This window comes from Misgurnus anguillicaudatus, chromosome 6 (genome assembly GCF_027580225.2).
Source record: "Misgurnus anguillicaudatus chromosome 6, ASM2758022v2, whole genome shotgun sequence".
Classification (NCBI taxonomy): Eukaryota; Metazoa; Chordata; class Actinopteri; order Cypriniformes; family Cobitidae; genus Misgurnus; species Misgurnus anguillicaudatus.
The window spans coordinates 6,338,415-6,357,663 of NC_073342.2; the positions used below are offsets into that span (position 1 = coordinate 6,338,415).

The 19,249-nt window shown below is 38.1% G+C and overlaps 1 protein-coding gene across 1 annotated transcript in view; it reads right to left on the reverse strand.

Moving 5' to 3' along the window:
* Positions 1 to 19,249, reverse strand: part of wwox (WW domain containing oxidoreductase) — a 303,723-nt gene that overhangs the window by 270,163 nt on the left and 14,311 nt on the right. Inside the window, exon 5 of the mRNA XM_073868407.1 lies at positions 10,087 to 10,193. Within this exon, the coding sequence (XP_073724508.1) occupies positions 10,087 to 10,193 (107 nt within the window). The remainder of the gene's footprint in view (positions 1 to 10,086; positions 10,194 to 19,249) is intronic.

Here is a 19,249-nt window from a genome sequence, read left to right on the forward strand (position 1 = left end):
AGCCATTTTTGGCCACTAACAACACGAAGGAGTAGTGAATTGGAACAAGGCACAAGGGTTAACCAGTTAGCATTATTTTAAATAAACGGTTCTGTTCCGGAACATATATTTTTTTAAGTTTCTGGTTCTGTTGCTTGCAAAACATCAAAAGTTTCTGGTTTTCGTTTTCGTTCCGTGAACCGGTTCAAAGCCTTGCCGCTGTGTAAAAATGTTTTCAATCCAAGCTATCAGTTACTAGGAGTTGCTGAATTGTTTCAAAATGGTGTTACGTTTTATGTAACATAATATAAGGTTGGATTTGGTGAATTTGAAAAAAAAAAACACATCAAAACTTTTCACAAATTTACAGGAGATCATCTTCTGACAGTAAGAGAAAAATACCAAAAGAACAGATAGCTCGGCCCTGTAGAAATATTTTAAGTAGCTGCGTTAAAATTAACCCCACGCTAGTTTGTGCCCCGCTAACCCCTATTTATTTATATCACAGGGTTCCCACACCTTAGTTAACTTCAAATTCAAAGACCTTTCAAGGACTTTCCAGGTTCAATACCCTCAAATTCAAGGAGTAAATGTGGGGACACATTTCAAGTGAGAGCAAGGTTACATTGTGTTACCTTTTAAGATACATTGTAACAGTTCCCTTTCAAGGGTACTCGCGCTGCATCACTGCTGTGACACTTTGGGGACGCCTCCAGGGGTAAGTGCGTCTTAATGTGTATATCAAATTCAACAAATAAAGACAGAGCGCAGCGCGTCATAACCTTAAAACCACGCCCACCGGGGGGGAAAGCAATCCAACCGTCTCCATTGACTTTGTATTGCAAGAAGCCGCCTCCTTGTCATTTCTGGCTTATATCAAAAAACTGAATAATGCCTAAAAGCTGCTTTGTGACAATATGTACAGCTGACAAGCCAAAGAACCCAGAAATAAGTTTTTATAAGCTGTCGAGCCGTAAAACCCAGCCTTTAAGGAGAATAAAGTGGATCGCCGACTACGTTTCCCCCTATTGGACGCAGTTTTACTAATAGGAGTACTATGAAAAGTTGCCTGTTTCCATTTCTGTGTCTAAATGCTCGTTTTTTTGAAGTCTTTTCATAGTACTTCTATTAGTAGAACTGCGTCCACTAGGGGGAAACGTAGTCGGCGATCCAATTTATTCTCCTTAAAGGCTGGGTTTTACGGCTCGACACCTTATAAAAACTTATTTCTGGGTTCTTTGGCTTGTTAGCTGTACATATTGTCACACAGCAGCTTTTAGGCATTATTCAGTTTTTGTTATAAGCCAGAAATGACAAGGAGGCGGCTTCTCACAATACAAAGTCAATGGAGACGGTTGGATTGCTTTCCCCCCCGGTGGGCGTGGTTTTCAAATTTGCATAACTGCGCTCTGTCTCTATGGTGAGGCTTAACGACAAAGAGCCAGGAAGTATATCGCTATCTGAAATATTGCCAAAGAAGGCGTTACAGGGACACAGCAAGTATGGCAAGGGAGACGCAGTGTCTCGTTCCCTTCTCAGGGAACAACAGTTACATACGTAACCCGAGATGTTTTCATGTGTCAAACACAACTATGCAAAAAAGCATTTTGGTATGAATCAAAGAAGATATATGCATTTAAAGCGAACAGTTTAGCACATGTGCTTAAAAAGTCTAGAATTTGTATCATATCCTACACTACACAGGGAATAATATGGATTCTTTTCCAGAAAACTTCTTGCATAAAATAGATTCAAGCACTTTCAATGACCTGTATCTATGTATGTATATTTCAAAAACTTCCCAGGGCCTTGAATTTTCCCCCTAGATTAACAAACTTTCAAAAATGTCAAGGACCCGTGGGAACCCTGTATTAAAACCTTCGACCAAAATTGACACTTTCCCCTTCTTTTCACTATAACTCAAATTCGGCCGTGAGCATTTCAACTCATTTAGACACGGGTTGCATATAAAAAAGGTTTACATAGCAATTTTTTTTTTTTGCTATACCATGCCACACTAAATTCGGTAAAAACTTTAAAAGAAGAATTTACAATGTAAGTCACCCCTTATATTTTCTCAAACATCATACGGTGATTTTTGTCTTCAAAAATGGCGTTTACAAAAAATATATTTTACTGCATATGTTTCAACTACCCAAATACCTAATGGGGTGGTTTCCCGGACAGGGTTTATCCTAGTCCCAGACTAAGCTGCCTTAATTTAAAAACGTCTTGTGCTAACATATTTAAAAGAATATGAGTGTCATTGTATTGGGGTTTTTTTTTGTAAGCTTGATATGTAAAAAATACTTAAATGCCCTTATATAACCAACTCCTAGTCTTGGATTATTCTAAAGCCTGTCTGATAAACTTTGTGCCCCAATAAGATACTGGTTCGCCAGACAAAACAATAAATAAAACATATAATCTTTCTTTGCATTCAATAAGTAATAAAAATATCATCAACGAGAGTACTATTACAGTTCTTAACACAAACGTAAAAGATCTTTTAATTTTCAATAGATGGAGCTGGCAAACCTGTCTTTTCTTGCTTTATTAAACCTTATAATTTGACAGGACGTGTGATATTGCAGGGTTTCAACACCAATTTTCATCACTTACACTAACACTTCCCCTGCACTTTCTCCAAGTGACCTCGGAAGTAGATCTGATGACCTTTCAATTCCTTAGATTGCAAAACACACATCTTTATCAAAATAACCTCACTATAAGAGCGTGGGAAGACACGGAGAGTACATTCATCATTTTAACGATTAATTTCCTTGTCCTGTCCTTTCCCGAATCTATTAATATCGTTCCTGAAGCGTAAGTGTGCATTTCCCGTCGATGAGATTTATTCTGATATCATGCCTACTGTTATTCATCCGCAGCACCTGCGATTTAGGAGTCCAATCAAATTCAATATTTTTTAATCAGAATATGAAAATCTTAACTTGATCAAGCCTTCTTCTGGTATTACTTTCCTCATTTCTCACAAGTAAAGTCCAGAGGGCTCATATGTTGAGAATTAAATTCCGATGTCTGGCGAATGTTTTGCAATAATAGTTAGAGAATGAAAAATTAAAACGCGCAGTGAGGTGTCGGTAAACATTAATCAGATTGTCCGGCCTTTTTGCCAGGTAATTTGCCTTAATATTTCAATGTTCTTTAATAACTCTGATTATGAAAGGATGATTCTGCGGATGTCTCTGTATAGCGTTTCCCTGCCGGAGGACTGCGGCGCGCTTGTAAAATGCCTCAGAGCGGAGTTGCTACATTTATTAAAACACGCCGTGATTTGAAGCTGTCGGGGCTGAGGAATTATCTGCCGTCGAGAGGGGGCTTTGTTCAATTAGATATCGCCACTGCTTAAAAACACTTTAGATTCCCCTGTAATCCATTGGCATCCTGTAATTAATCAACTAATTCCAAGTCTCAGGATGGCTGTAATTACTGCGCCTCGTAATAGCTTATTCTTTCTGCTCCAGCACCTACATTTCATTTGTTTATTTTCTCACACTCATAAATCTGGGGGAGTGTCAAGAGCGCCACAATATTAGTGCAATAATCAAAGTTAATTATCAGACGCCCTCACGCCCCCCTCCCGCTAATAATGAAGACAATCGGAGAGATCAGTCCCGGCTCAGGCTACGAGCGCAGAGCCACGGGCGAAAACTCAGCCACACAACTTCAAGGGGAAATGAATATTAATTAAGAATTAGGCTAGAAGTCAGAAATTAAAAGAGGAGTAGCTGCCGGTTAATAGGCCTAAAAAACACACAGGTTCCTTAAGAGAGGTTTTAAAAAAATGCAGCATAAAGTTATGGTGCAATGTGTACACTGTAAAGAATATATGTTATGTTACTTTAACTTAACTTATATAAACAAGTTGAAATAGTTTAACTTAATTTGTTATGTCAACAAAACTTAAAATAGTAGGTTGAATTAACTTGTTTTTTGAGTTGTTTAATTAAGTGCGTGTTCCCTTGAATCTAACCCATAACCTTATTTAATGCTAATGCTAAAGTGTATGTTATATTTTAAGAACTGATGAATGCACTTTTTTACATAAAATCAACCTAAATATTGTAAAAAGCATCCTGTGAAAATATAAACTTGATATCTTTATTACTGTCTGAGTAAGGTCATGTTAAAGATTAAAATGAATGTGAAATTATAAATCTCATTATTAGATTATGAAACTTTGGGCCAGATTTACTAAACATGGGGCAAATTATAGCGAGAGTGCAATTCCAAAAAGCGCCGATGGGAGTGGTAATATATGTGGGTTATTTACTAAAAAGGCCCAAATTAAATAACACAGGCGCAACACTGAAAAAAATTATTCATTCAATTTACTCAATTTTTTTAAGGTAAGTGGTTGCAATCAATTTATTTAAGCTACATTTAAACAAAAAAGATTAGTAAAATAAAAAAATAAATAAAAAACTTTTGTTTAAATGTAGCTTAAATAAATTGATTGCAATCACTTAACTTAAAAAAATTAAGTAGATTGAAAGAATCATTTTTTTCAGTGAACAGCTGATTTCCACCTACTGACCACCTACTAAGTAGGGATGTAACGATTCAACCGTGTGTCCCATTAAAAATGCCTGTCTGAAATCGATTCTGAATCACAAGGCTGCGATTCTTTGTTTCATGCACAGCTTGTGCGTGTACTACGCCATTTGGTCAGTAGGAAGTTCTTATCAATCTAAAATCATAATGAGTCAGAGTCGTTTATAACGTGCATTTAAAAAAGCACTTGTTAAACAAAATCATTCATAATATTCCTTATTATCATGAAAATACCTGAAATAATTTGAAGAACAGCGATATAAATATTCCTGTAGACATTTCCTGGAATAGCATTTGTAATGCTACTTCTTCTGTGGCACAAAGGGAGTTTCTGCACGGGAGCACTGGAGGCGCCCCCTGGCATTCTGATGTGCCTGGATTTCATCGTAATTCATTCAAATTCATTAATTGAGAAAACGCGCATTTGCACGGTTAATCGTTACACCCCTACTACTAAGAGCAGCACAAATCAGTTCAGGGTTGCAAATAAGAAGAGCTGATGAGGTGCAGGTGACCTACTAACGCCTGATGCGCTTAGGTTCAGCACCACGGACATCACAGTAGAAAATTTGGGGTGTAAAATCCCAGCTAACGCAGCCATAGTACACTAAAAACAACTTGAGGACAAAAAAAAGAGGTTTACAAGAAGTTTTGAAATGCCTGGAATAGGTGACTTCTCTTTTATTTTCTCCAGCAAATAAAAAAGTAACATGGCTTGGCAAACAATATTTTTTGATATATTGCAAAAATATATGGCATTCCAAAAAACGTTTATGTCTAGGGATGGGCACGAGTACTCGATTGGTTGAGTACTCGAACGTGGAATCGATGATCGATCACGAAAATGATGATCATGTGGGGTTATTTTGTCGTGGTGGCATTTTGATTTCTGGTTAGCATACAAGCGTCTAAGGTAGTAAAGACTGTGTGTGTGTCTGACGTTGTGTTGAGTAGGGCTGAAACGATTCATCGAGTTACTCGATTCAAAAAATTCCTAGAGGCAAAAATTCTCCCTCGAAGCCTCATTAAATTCCTATGACGCGCACTACACGCGCCAAGATCTGATTCACACGGACCGTTGTTCAATGTTCAGGAAGCACATCATAGCGCGTGGTACATTTTGAATTTAGTTGGCGCGATGGCGGAGCGAATATGTTCATAAACGGCAGAGAGAGAATGTCTAAAGTTTGAAATTGGGATCATTACATTATCATTACATTCAGCATCTGAACCGAAAACATGCATTTACTGTATACAGCGGGACGTGATGTTCTGATTTTTCAAACGGATTCTTAACCTAAAATGCACCGCAATGCAAGTGATGCAACCAAATGCAGCGTTCTATTGAAAATGAATGTATGTATTTCTGCCGTACCAAAATGCAATGAAGCAACTGAACGTCTGAGTGGGGTGTCACTCTTTCTCACGCACAGCACGCGTGCACACACAAACACAGGTCCACGTGCGCGCACACACACAGGTTGTTACCATAGCAAATAGGCTCACCCCAGAAATGATATATTATTTGTTAGTAGCCTAATGGTAAATGCTGCAGGTGTAGAAATGTACATAAACCAGATATTTACTTTGATGTCAGGGGTAGATTACAGCATGAAACCTGTTGTGCATATTAATAAATTAAAGTGTTTAATTGTTGGTACTGGCTAGGGGTGACCCCGAATAGTCGAAGATTCGATGCATCGATAGGAGAAGCCTGATTCGACTACCAATCTCACAGTCGAATCGTCGCAGATGTGTTATGAAATGAGGATCCTTTAATTTTGGTCGTATATGGGTGCACTGTGCACAACTCTGATTTCACATATAACAGCTTTCTCCCAATATATTAATATACAGCATATTATTATAATTCTGCAAATAATATGTGAAGTATCAGCTTTCAATAAATATTTTTAAAATGCGTTAATAAATCCAGCAACCCCTGTGACCGGGCTACACGTCCATAAGAGGTTCCTATGTTAATAAACCATTGCCTCTTTGTTTCTACATTTAAAAGACAAAGCTGGCAATTCTGGCTATACTTTCATTCTTTTAATCATTTTATTTTATTTTATTTTATTTTATTTTATTTTATTTTATTTTATTTTATTTTATTTTATTTTATTTTATTTTATTTTATTTTATTTTATTTTATTTTATTTTATTTTATTTTATTTTATTTTATTTATAAATCACTCTGGGTTATCTGATGTATCTATTTGGCTTGTGTTTTGTTTTCGTGCACTTGAGGCATTTTGCACATTTGTTCTGCACTGTTACTTCTGACCTTATTTTATAAAAAAAAATGTATTTTTTATAAACGTAAATTCTGATCTAATTTAAGTCTTTACATTTTGGATTGCTTTTCGTTGTATAGATTTTGCACTATTGCGTGCTGGCCATGTTTGCGCATGCAATTTAGGTGAACGTGCTAGGTGCTCTTCGTCTCATATTTAGAAGTTCATCAAACTAAACATTAAAAAACTGATGTTTTCGACGGGTATAAGTTTTAAAATGTATTTAGAACATAGTGGTTATCTTGTCAAAAGTTAAACTACAAAATGGGTAAGCCGTTTCTTTAAATTTCGGTGATGAAACGGAAAATATCTGCACCGAACCTATATTTATGCCTGACTCGACTGTCTTTCTTGTGATTTAATATTCGCGTCGGTGTTCACTTTCAAATGATAGAAAAGAGATTCTTGAAATAAATAATATCATCAGTTGTTTCTGTATCTAAAGTGAATGGAGATGATCAAAGTGAAAGCAAGCAGGTATTTCTGTGCTAAATAATAACGCGTAGTGTCTATAAAATCATTAATTTCAGTGTTTTTATGAATTGTATGTAAAGCTTAGTTTTTATAATTTGCAGTAACAATCACAAATTATTTGTCATTTCTCATTTGTGTTTTTTTGGTCATGACTGCGCTTAATCTCCAAATTAAATAAAAACACTGAATTAGCCGAGGTTTCCAAGGCAGGATCACCTTTGTTATATTTTTAGGTTTAGTTATCAAAATGTTTTTTTGTGTGATGTTCTGTAGATCGTGGCTTTAAAATGTTATGAGGAATAATTAAAGGAACACGCCCACATTTTGGGAATTTAGCTTATTCACCGTATCCCCCAGAGTTAGATAAGTCCATACATACCTCTCTCATCTCCGTGCGTGCTGTAACTCTGTCTGACGCAGCCCCCGCTAGCTTAGCTTAGCACAAAGACTGGAAGTGGGTGGCTTTAGCTAGCATACTGCTCCCAATAAGTGACAAAATAACGCGATCATTTTCCTATTTATGTGTTGTGATGTGTATAGTCAAACCGTGTACAAATAACAAGGTGATATGAGACACAGCGATCTTTTAACAGTATACATACTGAGAACTATATTCTCTGAAGACGAAGCACTGCCGCATGGGCGGAGTGATTTGCACAACTCTGACCGAATTCTCTGCTCCTCACCAGGGGCTTCTCGTGTGCTGCGAGCAGATCACTCCGCCCATGCGGCAGTGCTTCGTCTTCAGAGAATATAGTTCTCAGTATGTATACTGTTAAAAGATCGCTGTGTCTCATATCACCTTGTTATTTGTACACGGTTTGACTATACAAATCACAACACATAAATAGGAAAATGATCGCGTTATTTTGTCACTTATTGGGAGCAGTATACTAGCTGGAGCCATGCATTTCCAGTCTTTGTGCTAAGCTAAGCTAGCGGGGGCTGCGTCAGACAGAGTTACAGCACGCACGGAGATGAGAGAGGTATGTATGGACTTATCTAACTCTGGGGGATACGGTGAATAAGCTAAATTCCCAAAATGTGGGCGTGTTCCTTTAAACAAATGTTGCCTTACATTTTACCTTAAAAATATATAAATGCATCGTCAGTTTTGTCTTCGTTCATCACTTGAAAGACAGTTTTTGGTCACTTTATCAGAAAGTTGTTTATGTGTGCTGCTTGTGAAAGAAAATAAAAGTTATCAATTTGTACCTGGTCTGACCCCCTCCCAACCCATGCAGACAAACATAGATATGATTCGACTATCGGTCGACTATGAAAAGATTCGACAATTCTGATTCGAATATGTAAATCCTTAGTCGAGGACAGCCCTAGTACTGGCACTTATAAACACTAAATGGGTAAAAATTGAAATAAATAGGCTTATTTTTTGGAGCCAAATACCTCTGTTTTTTTAGAAATAAAAGCCAAATGCTTGAACATTTTACAGCCAAGTCATTTTCGTTATGCATTTTTTTTTTGGTTGTTTAAAAACACACACAAAATTTTTATCAGATTACTCGATTGATTCAGTGCTAGATTAATCGATTACAAAAATAATCGATAGCTGCAGCCCTAGTGTTGAGCTACGCAGACCGGCATATATCAGTAACGTTATGCATGATTCAAAAGCAAACAGATAAAGTCCGCACACCTGCCCCGCAGCAACCCGCCGACCACGCATTTGCTGTGGAGCCGAAAACACTTCACATCACTGACGCACTATGATGCTGTGATTTTGGGATTTACTTCGGTAGGACGAAAATACAGTCAGTTAGATGCACAACACCATCACAAGTTGCTCGTTGTATAATACATTTATGTTACTATAAATGCTTAATATTATGTAGAGTGTGTCAGTTTGTGTTTATTAACCCTTTAGTTTCACTTCATCATGCAGCTTTTCCTGTTAGAGGTTTCTGTTAAAAACATTTAATTCATCAATAATCTAGTATGTGTTTGTCATAGTTTCTTCAAAATTAAGTTTTATTTAAGTGTTTTCAATATTTTATTTCACTCATTTCGTTATTGAAATGAAAAAATGACATAAATGCACATCCCTATTTATGTCTTTAAAAATCCTCTGCCTTGTATCATCTGTGATGCCCAACAATTGCAACAATTTTAAGTACACAATTATTTAAGACACGTTTTATTCGCCATTAAATAGTGGCACAAATACCAGTAATATCACATGCGCAAAAATTAGTAAATTGCGTTGCGTGAATCATTTAAATAATTTCCTCCCATAAATTGTGTGTCTCATAGGGAAATTCCTAGAAATGCATATGCAATAAGGGTCAGTCGCAAAAAAAATAACTAGACCACACCTTTTCAGCACCTTATCCATCTTCAGTAAATCCAGACAGTCGTTATTTAACGACAAAATGATGGTTTGCGCTGGCACAAGCTGTTAGTAAATCTGGCCCTTTAGCTTGGATTTTATAAACAAAGTCACATTTTTGCAGCATTGCGTTTTAAGTATAGTAACATACTACAAACTGTCTTCTGATGATTTGTATTGAGCATGAAGCAACTACATATGATAGGATTGCAGTCACTTGTGATATTCCATAAAAATCAGTAAGCTTTATTAGAAGGCAGCTCACTAGGTTTTGGAACAAAGATTATTCTCAAAGATCTAATTTTGTGGCAAGATATCAGCTAAGCAAAACCTGATTTATGAAATCTAAAGGTCACGAGTGATGATGTAGGGCTGCAGAGGAACTTTATGTATGCATGTCTTCAAACTCACCCACTCCTCTGTGATCAGACTCACTGCTTTAATGGCACGACTTTTGTTTCGGCAGGCTAAGATCACATGGGCGCCGTGAAGAGCGAAAGATCGAGCGGTCTCAAAACCTGCAGAAAAGACAAGGGTGGGTGGAAGAGGGGTTGTAGAAAAAGACATGATTGAGATAAGTCCGTTAACTCTGATAACTTTGCAGCACTGTTATTTGCAAATGAAACTGAGCAGAGGGTGAACGGGTGGCAAGAAGATGAGCTGGGGTTCCATATCTCTGTTCCATTCTCCATCAAACAGAAAGCCAAAGGCTCTTCTTTAAGATACTCAATCAAGTCTTTTTTCAAAAGATGAATGAGATCAAATTAAAGCAGAGAAACTCCAATAGCTTCTGTGGAGATAGTGAAATGAAAAGGAACGGACCAAGGACACGACCTTGTGGCACCTTTGCTACAAGAAACAAAAATGGTAAATGTAGAAACACGTGGCAGGATTACAAACCTACGATGGGGTCATAAACGATCACAGAACATAGTTTGTACGGGGAAAAAATCATGTAAAACCATGAAGCACTTCAAAGCTAGTGCGATAAGAAGTTTCATCACAGAGATACTTGGACCCCATTCATTTGGAAATATGTTTCATATCAATTCTTCAAATTAATTTCCAAAAACTGCCAGTCTAAATAGGTCAGTCAAACTCAAAAGGTAGAAACAATGATCTAAATTATGCGGTACAGGCAGGCAGAAACACAAGACATTTGCTTCACAGAAAAAGGTTATATTTAGGGGGGACTTGGGGTATTGTTTTGGCTGGTTTTGCTGACCTGCCTTTTTGCATTGTGCCTTTGATTACACCAAGTGTGTTTAAAGTTTCTCTTAAGCTGGCATCAGCACTTTATCACCCGGAGTGGGCACCAGTCATAAAGGTACACGTGTCTCAGAATAGATGCGGGAGGAAAAAACCTTTTCATAACAATGGCTCAAGTTTGCAAGTGCGACATTAATTATCGGGTTTAAAAAAATCAGAGGGAATTTTAGATAGGGGTACTGGTATATTTTGCCATCATACGAAGGGGAAAAAGGTCAAATCTCTAAATTCGTCCCACAGTGCAACGTAGTGTAAAGAAGAAATGCTGTACTGTCTGCAGGACACTCAATCTTTGTAGCCATTTTTTTTTTCAAAATCCAAAAATGCATCTTCTACTCATTAAATCATGAGCTTAAATCACAGAAAACTGGCTGAAAATGCAAACAGATACTCTCTTTATGCAAGCCACTGTTGTCATAAGCTCCTATTAATGTAAAGTGGAATCAAACACGAGAATAAATTGGGCTTTAAGTGAGTCCCTTGACATTCGATGGCTGGAATGCTCATCTACCAGCCAGCAAGTGGATTAGATGTGCTGTGTCGCCGCGTGGCTGTTCCCCCGTGCAGCTGCGGTTTACTGGCTGGCCTGCCCGATCCCTCTGACTGTGAAATAACCCTTGGCCATGCTGCTTGTAAAACATATTACACTGTCATGGCTCAGAAAAGACCTGACAGGCCAACACGGCTCAAACAGAGAGGTATGACTCAATCGCTCTGTGAACCACTCCGACGCAGGGAATTATGGGTATCAGTGGATATGAAAGTTGACAGCTGTCACTGATGGTGAGTGACGTTTGCACACATATCAGAAGTTTTTTTTTCCACTACAGCACAAGACGTTTCTGAAGTTCACTCATGAGATGGAGGCCTAAAGCAAGACTTAAACTACACCATTTTGATTGGGAGAACATTGAGCTAATGTGGCTAATACATACAGTATAAATTATTTTTTACATGACAGTAGTGATAATAACCTTTTTTTTAGACTACACTGTAAAGCAACTTGATTTTGCAAGTCAATTCAACCTACTATTCTAAGTTTGGGATTAAAAAGTTAACATAACTTATAAATTCAAGTTGAAATTGTTTAACTAAACTTTTGCAGTTAAAGTAACATAAAAATATGTTTTGATTTGGCAAAATGGGGCATATTTTTACTTGAAATGAATAAATGAAGACAATACCATAAATCTTCTGGGGGGGTCTAATGGTATTTTATGAATTTGGACTTATTAACACAGTTAAAAAGTTGGAATTCCCATGTTAAACATGGACACAATTTCAAAGAACCATCCGGACGTATGACGGAGTATGTCTGTGCCGACTGCTTTTAACGACTACTGATTTCGTTACGTAACGAGTGCTGAAAGTACATGGAAATTCATAATGTTTTATACGAACCACATTCATATGTTTTTGAACGATTTGCTGGAGTTGGGGTTAGGGGCAGGGTAATGCTGCATACACACCAAACGCGAAGCTTTGCGTTCCTCGCTGCAGATTACCCGCAGGCTTCGTGTCATTGATTTTGATTGTGTCATCAATTTTAATCAATACATTTTTCGCTTGAGTTCAATATTTTCAACTTGCGCACAAGTGTGTGTTTTCGCTGCAATCGCGCCGTCCAATTTGCATCATTAGGATCCCCCATGCAAGTTTGAGTCTATTCGCGTCTTTGCAGTGAGTTTGTATGTAATCTACTCATGCAAATTGTTGAATTGGCGATTGGTGTGTATGTTTGTAATGCTGCGTTCAGAACAGCCGCGGTAGAGGTGTTAAGCGGCAGTGATTTCAATGTTGAGTCAAATGTAAAGACCAGCTGACACGATTTAACTGAATCCGATCATCTAGTTTGCACGAATGCCGCGAATTGAGCGCTGCCGCAGCAAATGCGCGAGTTGAAACATTTGAACTTTGGCAGAAAAACGCGCTGCGTTAACCAACCAGGAGCTTGCTCTAGTAGTGACGTGATTACAGAAAGCAAAAGTCGCAGTAGCCATGCCATGAAGCAAATTTCCCCATGAATGTCTCGATAACTAGAATTTCACGCGCAGTGCCTCAAGCTTTTTTCAATACCCTTTTGTAGGTACGTGACAATCTCCACTGTCGCGGCTTTCAGTTTGGTTCCCCTCGACGCAACTTTCCTCAGGCGATGTGCAGAGTAAAAACATTCTTGAAATTGTAATACACATTTAGTTTAATTGCTAAACTACAAGTGAACAAAATTTCAATGAATTTGAACAACGCGCACAGGAGTTTTAACACCCGCAAAATGGAAAACATGGGGACAAAATAAAGTGATGACTTTCGAGTTTCAAAAGGCCAGTGTTTTGTTATTTTTAGACCCATAGACTTGGTCTTGGTTTCATTTTAAAGTTTTTTTTAAACTCTTTCTATCTGAACAACTAATTTTAGCATTTAACCATGTTGAAAATTTTACTTGCATACCTTTTGCACATTTTATTTATGTTCAGTAGCTATTTCTAGCTCAAGCAAATCCACAAACTTATGAAATATTTATTTTATTTTTTTTAATAAAGGTCGTCTGTTGACTGCTGAATATAAAACCGCTTCAATATAGGAGTCATTAAGTCAGCAAAACAGGGGCGTAGGCAGAAATTGTATTTTGGGCGGGCCGGGGCAAAAGTGAGTGGGCCTATAGTTTATATTAGAATAAAATGACTTGAATAATAATTAAACCTTAGATTAGAAAAAAAAGAATTGACAAACTGCAAAGCAGTGACATCTTTACTTTGCAATTTTCGGCAAAGGAAATAATAAAACACTGTCTAAACATGTTCAACCAACACAGAGCTCAATAAAGGCTGGACAAACCAGGCCAGCATAGACAATAAACTGTCTTATTCAGGCTAATCAGCAGTGCAAAAACAGTTCACCTGAAATAAAGTAGGCTAAACGTAACAGAAAATTGAAAAAATGAAAACTCTCAGCAGAGCACGGTTTGAAATAAATAAACTCATAGCAACTCATTTAAATTAAACAATGTAAGTTAACCTTAGGCGTACATCTATACACAACACACATTATTAGATCACTTCAGGAGCAAAAATAAGGAAAAGAGTTAAACAACAGGCCTACCTTTGTTGTTTTCATTCTACAAAACAAGATGCAAGCGCCTGGGTTTAATGTTGAAAACAGAAATGATCTCATTATATTCCAAAGAGTCACAGAGTTTTTTCTCAAAAAACAAAAGGCACAGGTTTTTGAGGCGAGTAATCGAGTCATGGATTCAAATTGGGTTGTGAGGGTGGTTTATCAATTGCCGTTAGATCGGCGGGTAAACCTGTGTCAGGCTGACCGGGAGAGAGCACTGGAACTGCCGCCAGGGAGCAAGCGGCAACCGGCACCACCAGCGCCTGACTAGCCTTCTTGTGGGTTAATGAGTCTGAAGAACTGCGCTGGTAGGACTCGGCAGATAGAGGCAGTGGCGTATCTTCTTCCTCAACACTTGCGTTTTTAAATAACACATTAAAGAAACTTTAGCCATTATTGTGGCAATGTTAATAATATTAGCTAAAAAACGCAGTTAGCAAAGTTAGCTGGCTGGCTGCCTAAGCCCGCCGTCTCCCACAGAGTCTACCTGTCAGAAGAACCCCTAGCAACCAAGCAACCAATTACGTTCCGGCGGCTTCCTACAACTTGCTTCAACAATTCCATTTTATTTAGAAAGCAAATTAAACACACACCAGTCAAAGATAAATCAGGTTTATATTAATATATTTTCTTAAATACATTTGAATAATAAAAATAAACTAAAAGTGTATTTTGATGAAACTTGCCTGGGCGGGCCAGGGAGTTAAGTGGGCGGGCCAGTGCCGCCCTGGCCCATTACTGGCTACGCCCCTGCAGCAAAATATAAAAAATAATAGAGTACCGGCACCTCTTTTGGGCCACTTAAAGCACTGTCCATGCGTGAATGAAGCGAGTAAACTCAAAATGTTCAAGCGGCAAACTAGACGCGGTAGACGCGAATTTGACGCCTCAAACGTGGCTGGTGTGAACCTACGGTAAGAGGTGGTTTTTTTTTTTTCTAGTAATAATACAATTTTGTACGATTCACTTCATACAAATTAGTCTTCTTATAAAAAGTAAATGACAGATTCAAACTCAAGTCTTTTCTGCACAATGCACCTCATAGGGATTGCCAACACATGCACACATATGTAAAAACCTTTGATTGATAGTCTGGCCCTCCTCTATCATGCAAACTAACCGACTCTGACAGCGGCCACGTGATTCTCGGCGACAGAGAGCCTGCACGATAGCGCGGATTAAAATGAACTTTAATTAGATTATGTTTTAATCTGATTTTCATTAAAAGGTAACTAGGAGGCCTAATTGTGAGGAGAGAGCAAAGGAGTATTACCTATTAAAACTCAAAATTGGAGTAGGATAAGAACTCCTCTCTGACAAACCAAGCATGGAATTAAATTTTATGACACCTTATTAGGATAATGGAGAGCTGTGAGTATCTCCCTGCCTGGGAAACAGACACCAAAATAAAAACTAGAAACGTGAGAATTGAAATGTTTCCTTGTCAGTAAAGCGCAAGCAAAAATAGCAATTTTATAAGCAACCCCGTAAGACTGCAATTAAGCGTCTTGCTTTCTTCGCACAGAGACTTATTAATAAAAAAAGTGTCGCATTAGTGTTGAGTAAAAGAGCGACTCTCCCAGTCACCTTGTAAAAATCGTGGCGGTTGTTTAGCTTGAAGTGTGAATTAATCAACGCTGTTGTTTTTTGGTAATGGAGAACAAATTAGAACATGTTTAACGACAACAGAGACCTGCCGTGTATTATTTATGGAAAATACGAGGGGCTTGACATTAATTTGGACGTAATGACTTCACTTGTTCATCAGAAAGGCAGATAGAGTTCCTTACAGAGAGAGATCCAGCACTACATGCGCTATAAAAATAAAAACGTGGCTGTTTTAAAATTGAAAACAGTTAGAGAGCACTACATTTAATTTATTACAGTGTATATGTTCTACTGTATATGGATTGACTTTATAAAGGGTCGTTATTTAGAATTCAAATTGATCTACAGTTGAGCGGGTGGGTGGCAGAGTAAATAAAGCTTTGAGATTTCAGTGTTTTTTCTGTAAAGACAGGATGGTTCAGAGATAACCTCTGGGTCAGCTGATAGTTTTATTGTTCTGCTAATTTTCTTCTGCAGGTCACATCCTGGTCTTAACTGGACATGTTCATTTTGGAGCAAAAAATGGGAGAACAATCCAAGATCAACAAAGAGCTGGTAAATGTTTTTTTTCCTCACACTAACTTCTGTCCTAGATTCTTGTTTTGTCTGGGATTTATTTTGCAGCATTATTTAACCAAGTTAAACAAGAAAGTGGACAGTAGTGATTGTGGTACTTAATTTAACAAGTTGCAGGCAAGATTCAAAGCTTTATTATTTAAACGAGCATCAAAGCTTAAGCATGCACATCAAATACTGTTGCATGACTCCAATATGTTCACAGACACCATATACTGTAAAAAACAAAAGTTGAGTTAACTAATATCTTTAAGTTGAATTAACTCAAAATTTTAAGGCAGCATGAACACTTACTTTAAAGCAACACGATGTAGTTTTTTTACCTTTAAATAATGTCTCTAAAATTATTTCAGTGATAGAACAACTTTTAACTGGACAAATTTTACTGTTGCTGCAACCTGAGCAGCCTCCTAGCTGCTACAAGCACACTCTGAAAGTGGCGGTGGAGGGTAGAGCACACAGCCGCGCCCCTCCCCCTGCCTGCAGAAGAGTGTCTGATACCAGGCACTGTTGCGCTTTCAACCACATGGGGGAGCTGTAAGTCATTTTTACATGGAAACTACATAGTGTTGCTTTAAAGGGACAATAAAGTAGGATTTACCCCACCTAGTGGTGAAATTGCATTTTGCATTCAAACGAATAGTGCTCTTTAGCGCCTCGCTTTTCCCAATGCGTGTTGCAACTACAGTAGCCGTTGTGTACTCACTGAACTCTTTGTTCGTTTCAGCTGGTTCACATGTTCTGAATGAAAACACGTTGTGGAAACGCTAGTGGATTTTGTCCCTCTCTGCTATTATAGTTTATCAATACGGCTGAACGACATGGAAGCCTCATTGGACTTACCCGTTCAATGTAAGTAAAGAGAAGAAATTCTAAGCTTACAAAGAAAAGTCAAATCACTGTCAGAGGTCATTTGACACCAACAAGGACATATTTATGAATACAGACATTGATTTTGATAAAAAAAACACTTAAAACCCTACTTACTGTCCCTTTAAGTTGAAACAACGTTTATTTTAGTGTACAATGGGCCATTTGTAGAGCGTAAAGACATATTTGCAGCAGTGTGACGAATGGCTTTACAGGTGATAATATAGACAGTTTCAGCAGTAACAACATAAACAAGTGGCTTTCGTAGTCAACACATAACTTCACGTAAACTATGCTAAGAATAAATAACAACACAGTCTTTTTAAAGTAGTTTATTTATATAACATGCAACATAAACAACAAGTAGATTACCTATGAAACCAAAACATTTGTTATTTTAGATGAGGTATTTGTTCAAGAGTTCAGCTTCGCAACTAGTCTGACCAGTCATGTGACCTTTTACGTCATTCCAGTTGCCTGCAGCCATCTTGAGTAGCTACCGAGTACCAGTATGCTACTGACAAGCATTGGCTAGCTTGCTACGCTTTACGTCTTTCTTATCTTTTACTGTCTATGATTCGTACGGATACGGGAAATAGCTATGAAAGACAACATTTCACACCTCGACTGTAATGAAAAGAAATGCTACTTAGGGTTTGACGCCTACCGATCCCTGATGCGTTCTTCCAGCCGCTGTCCGATGCTACCGAACTACCCATATTTTACAACACTAAGAAGGCTCGACACAACAGGAAACTTTGCTCAAAGTATCACCTGGATCTCTACACATGAACACGAGCATTGAGAACATTGTTTGTGTACACAGAGTTTACTAAAAAGAAAAGTTTTGAACAACTGACTTTGGCTGTTATGGTGTCCGCTCACTATCTTTGCCAGACGTAAAGAATAGATTTCCGAATGCGAATGAATGGATCTCATATGAGGCTCCTTTTTCAACTAGAAGGTCAATATATGCTGCGTCCGAAACCGCCTACTTCATACTATAAAGTACGCGAAAAGCAGTAGGCGAGGCGAGTAGTATGTCCGAATACATAATATTCGAAAAACAGTATGCGAAAAGTACCCGGATGACCTACTACTTCCGGTTAGATTTTGCAGTGTGCATACGATGGACGCTTCACTATCCCATGATGCCCCGGGAGAGGAGTTATCCAACGAAGAAGACGAGGCATGCGGTTGTTTTCGTGCTGAAATAACATGACGTGATGACGAGGTATGTCACGTGATGCAGCAACATGGCGGATGTAGTACGTCCGAATCTCATTCATACTACCAGGATTCATACTATACAGTACCTACTGTTTTAACGCTAAGTAAGTAGGTACTTCATCTAATTCAGTACCTACTATACAGTATGCTGTTTCGGACGCAGCCATTGTTTTTCACTTGTGACAAAACAACGAATTATCTGTGCATTTATATGAAACTATGCTTTAGGAGCTATCCATCTTTATTCTCCTCCCTTCTTACATCACATTCGGGAGATTGATACATCTTGACTGCCAAGATGTCGGCCAGTGGACACCAAAACAACCAAAGTCATTTGATAAAACCTTCTTTTTAGTAAACTCTGTGTACACAAACAATGTTCTCAATGCTCGGTTCACGTGTAGAAATACAGGTGATACTTCGAGCAAAGCTTCATGTTGTGTCGAGCATTCTTAATGTTGTAAAAATAGCAAATTTGATGCTTACAATATATTGAAGGCATAGCTTCTGGTTCTTTTGCGACCACTTCAGGTACTCAAAATGGCAGAAGACAAGTTTGAGATGTGAGTGACGTCAGCTGATATTCATGAATAGAGGATATTTCTGTGCACATTTGTACGCAATTATTGGTGCAATAGCGAGGTCCACTATAAAGTCCTAGATCCTAGTTCACATTACAGTTTTTTCCTTCTTGATTCTACCTGCAGGGTGGATCTTATGGTCATATAGCATTGGGGGGACGAAGGCAGACCCAGTGAGCAGCAGGTGGGGTGAGATATATATTTTGGGGTTAAAATAGGAAGTCTGGTGTTTCCATCGGTCTGCGGGGAGCCTTAATTTACACCATTAATAACCCCCCATCTTCATTTGGGATTGGGGGAGGCGTTGTCATGACCCAAAGTGAAAT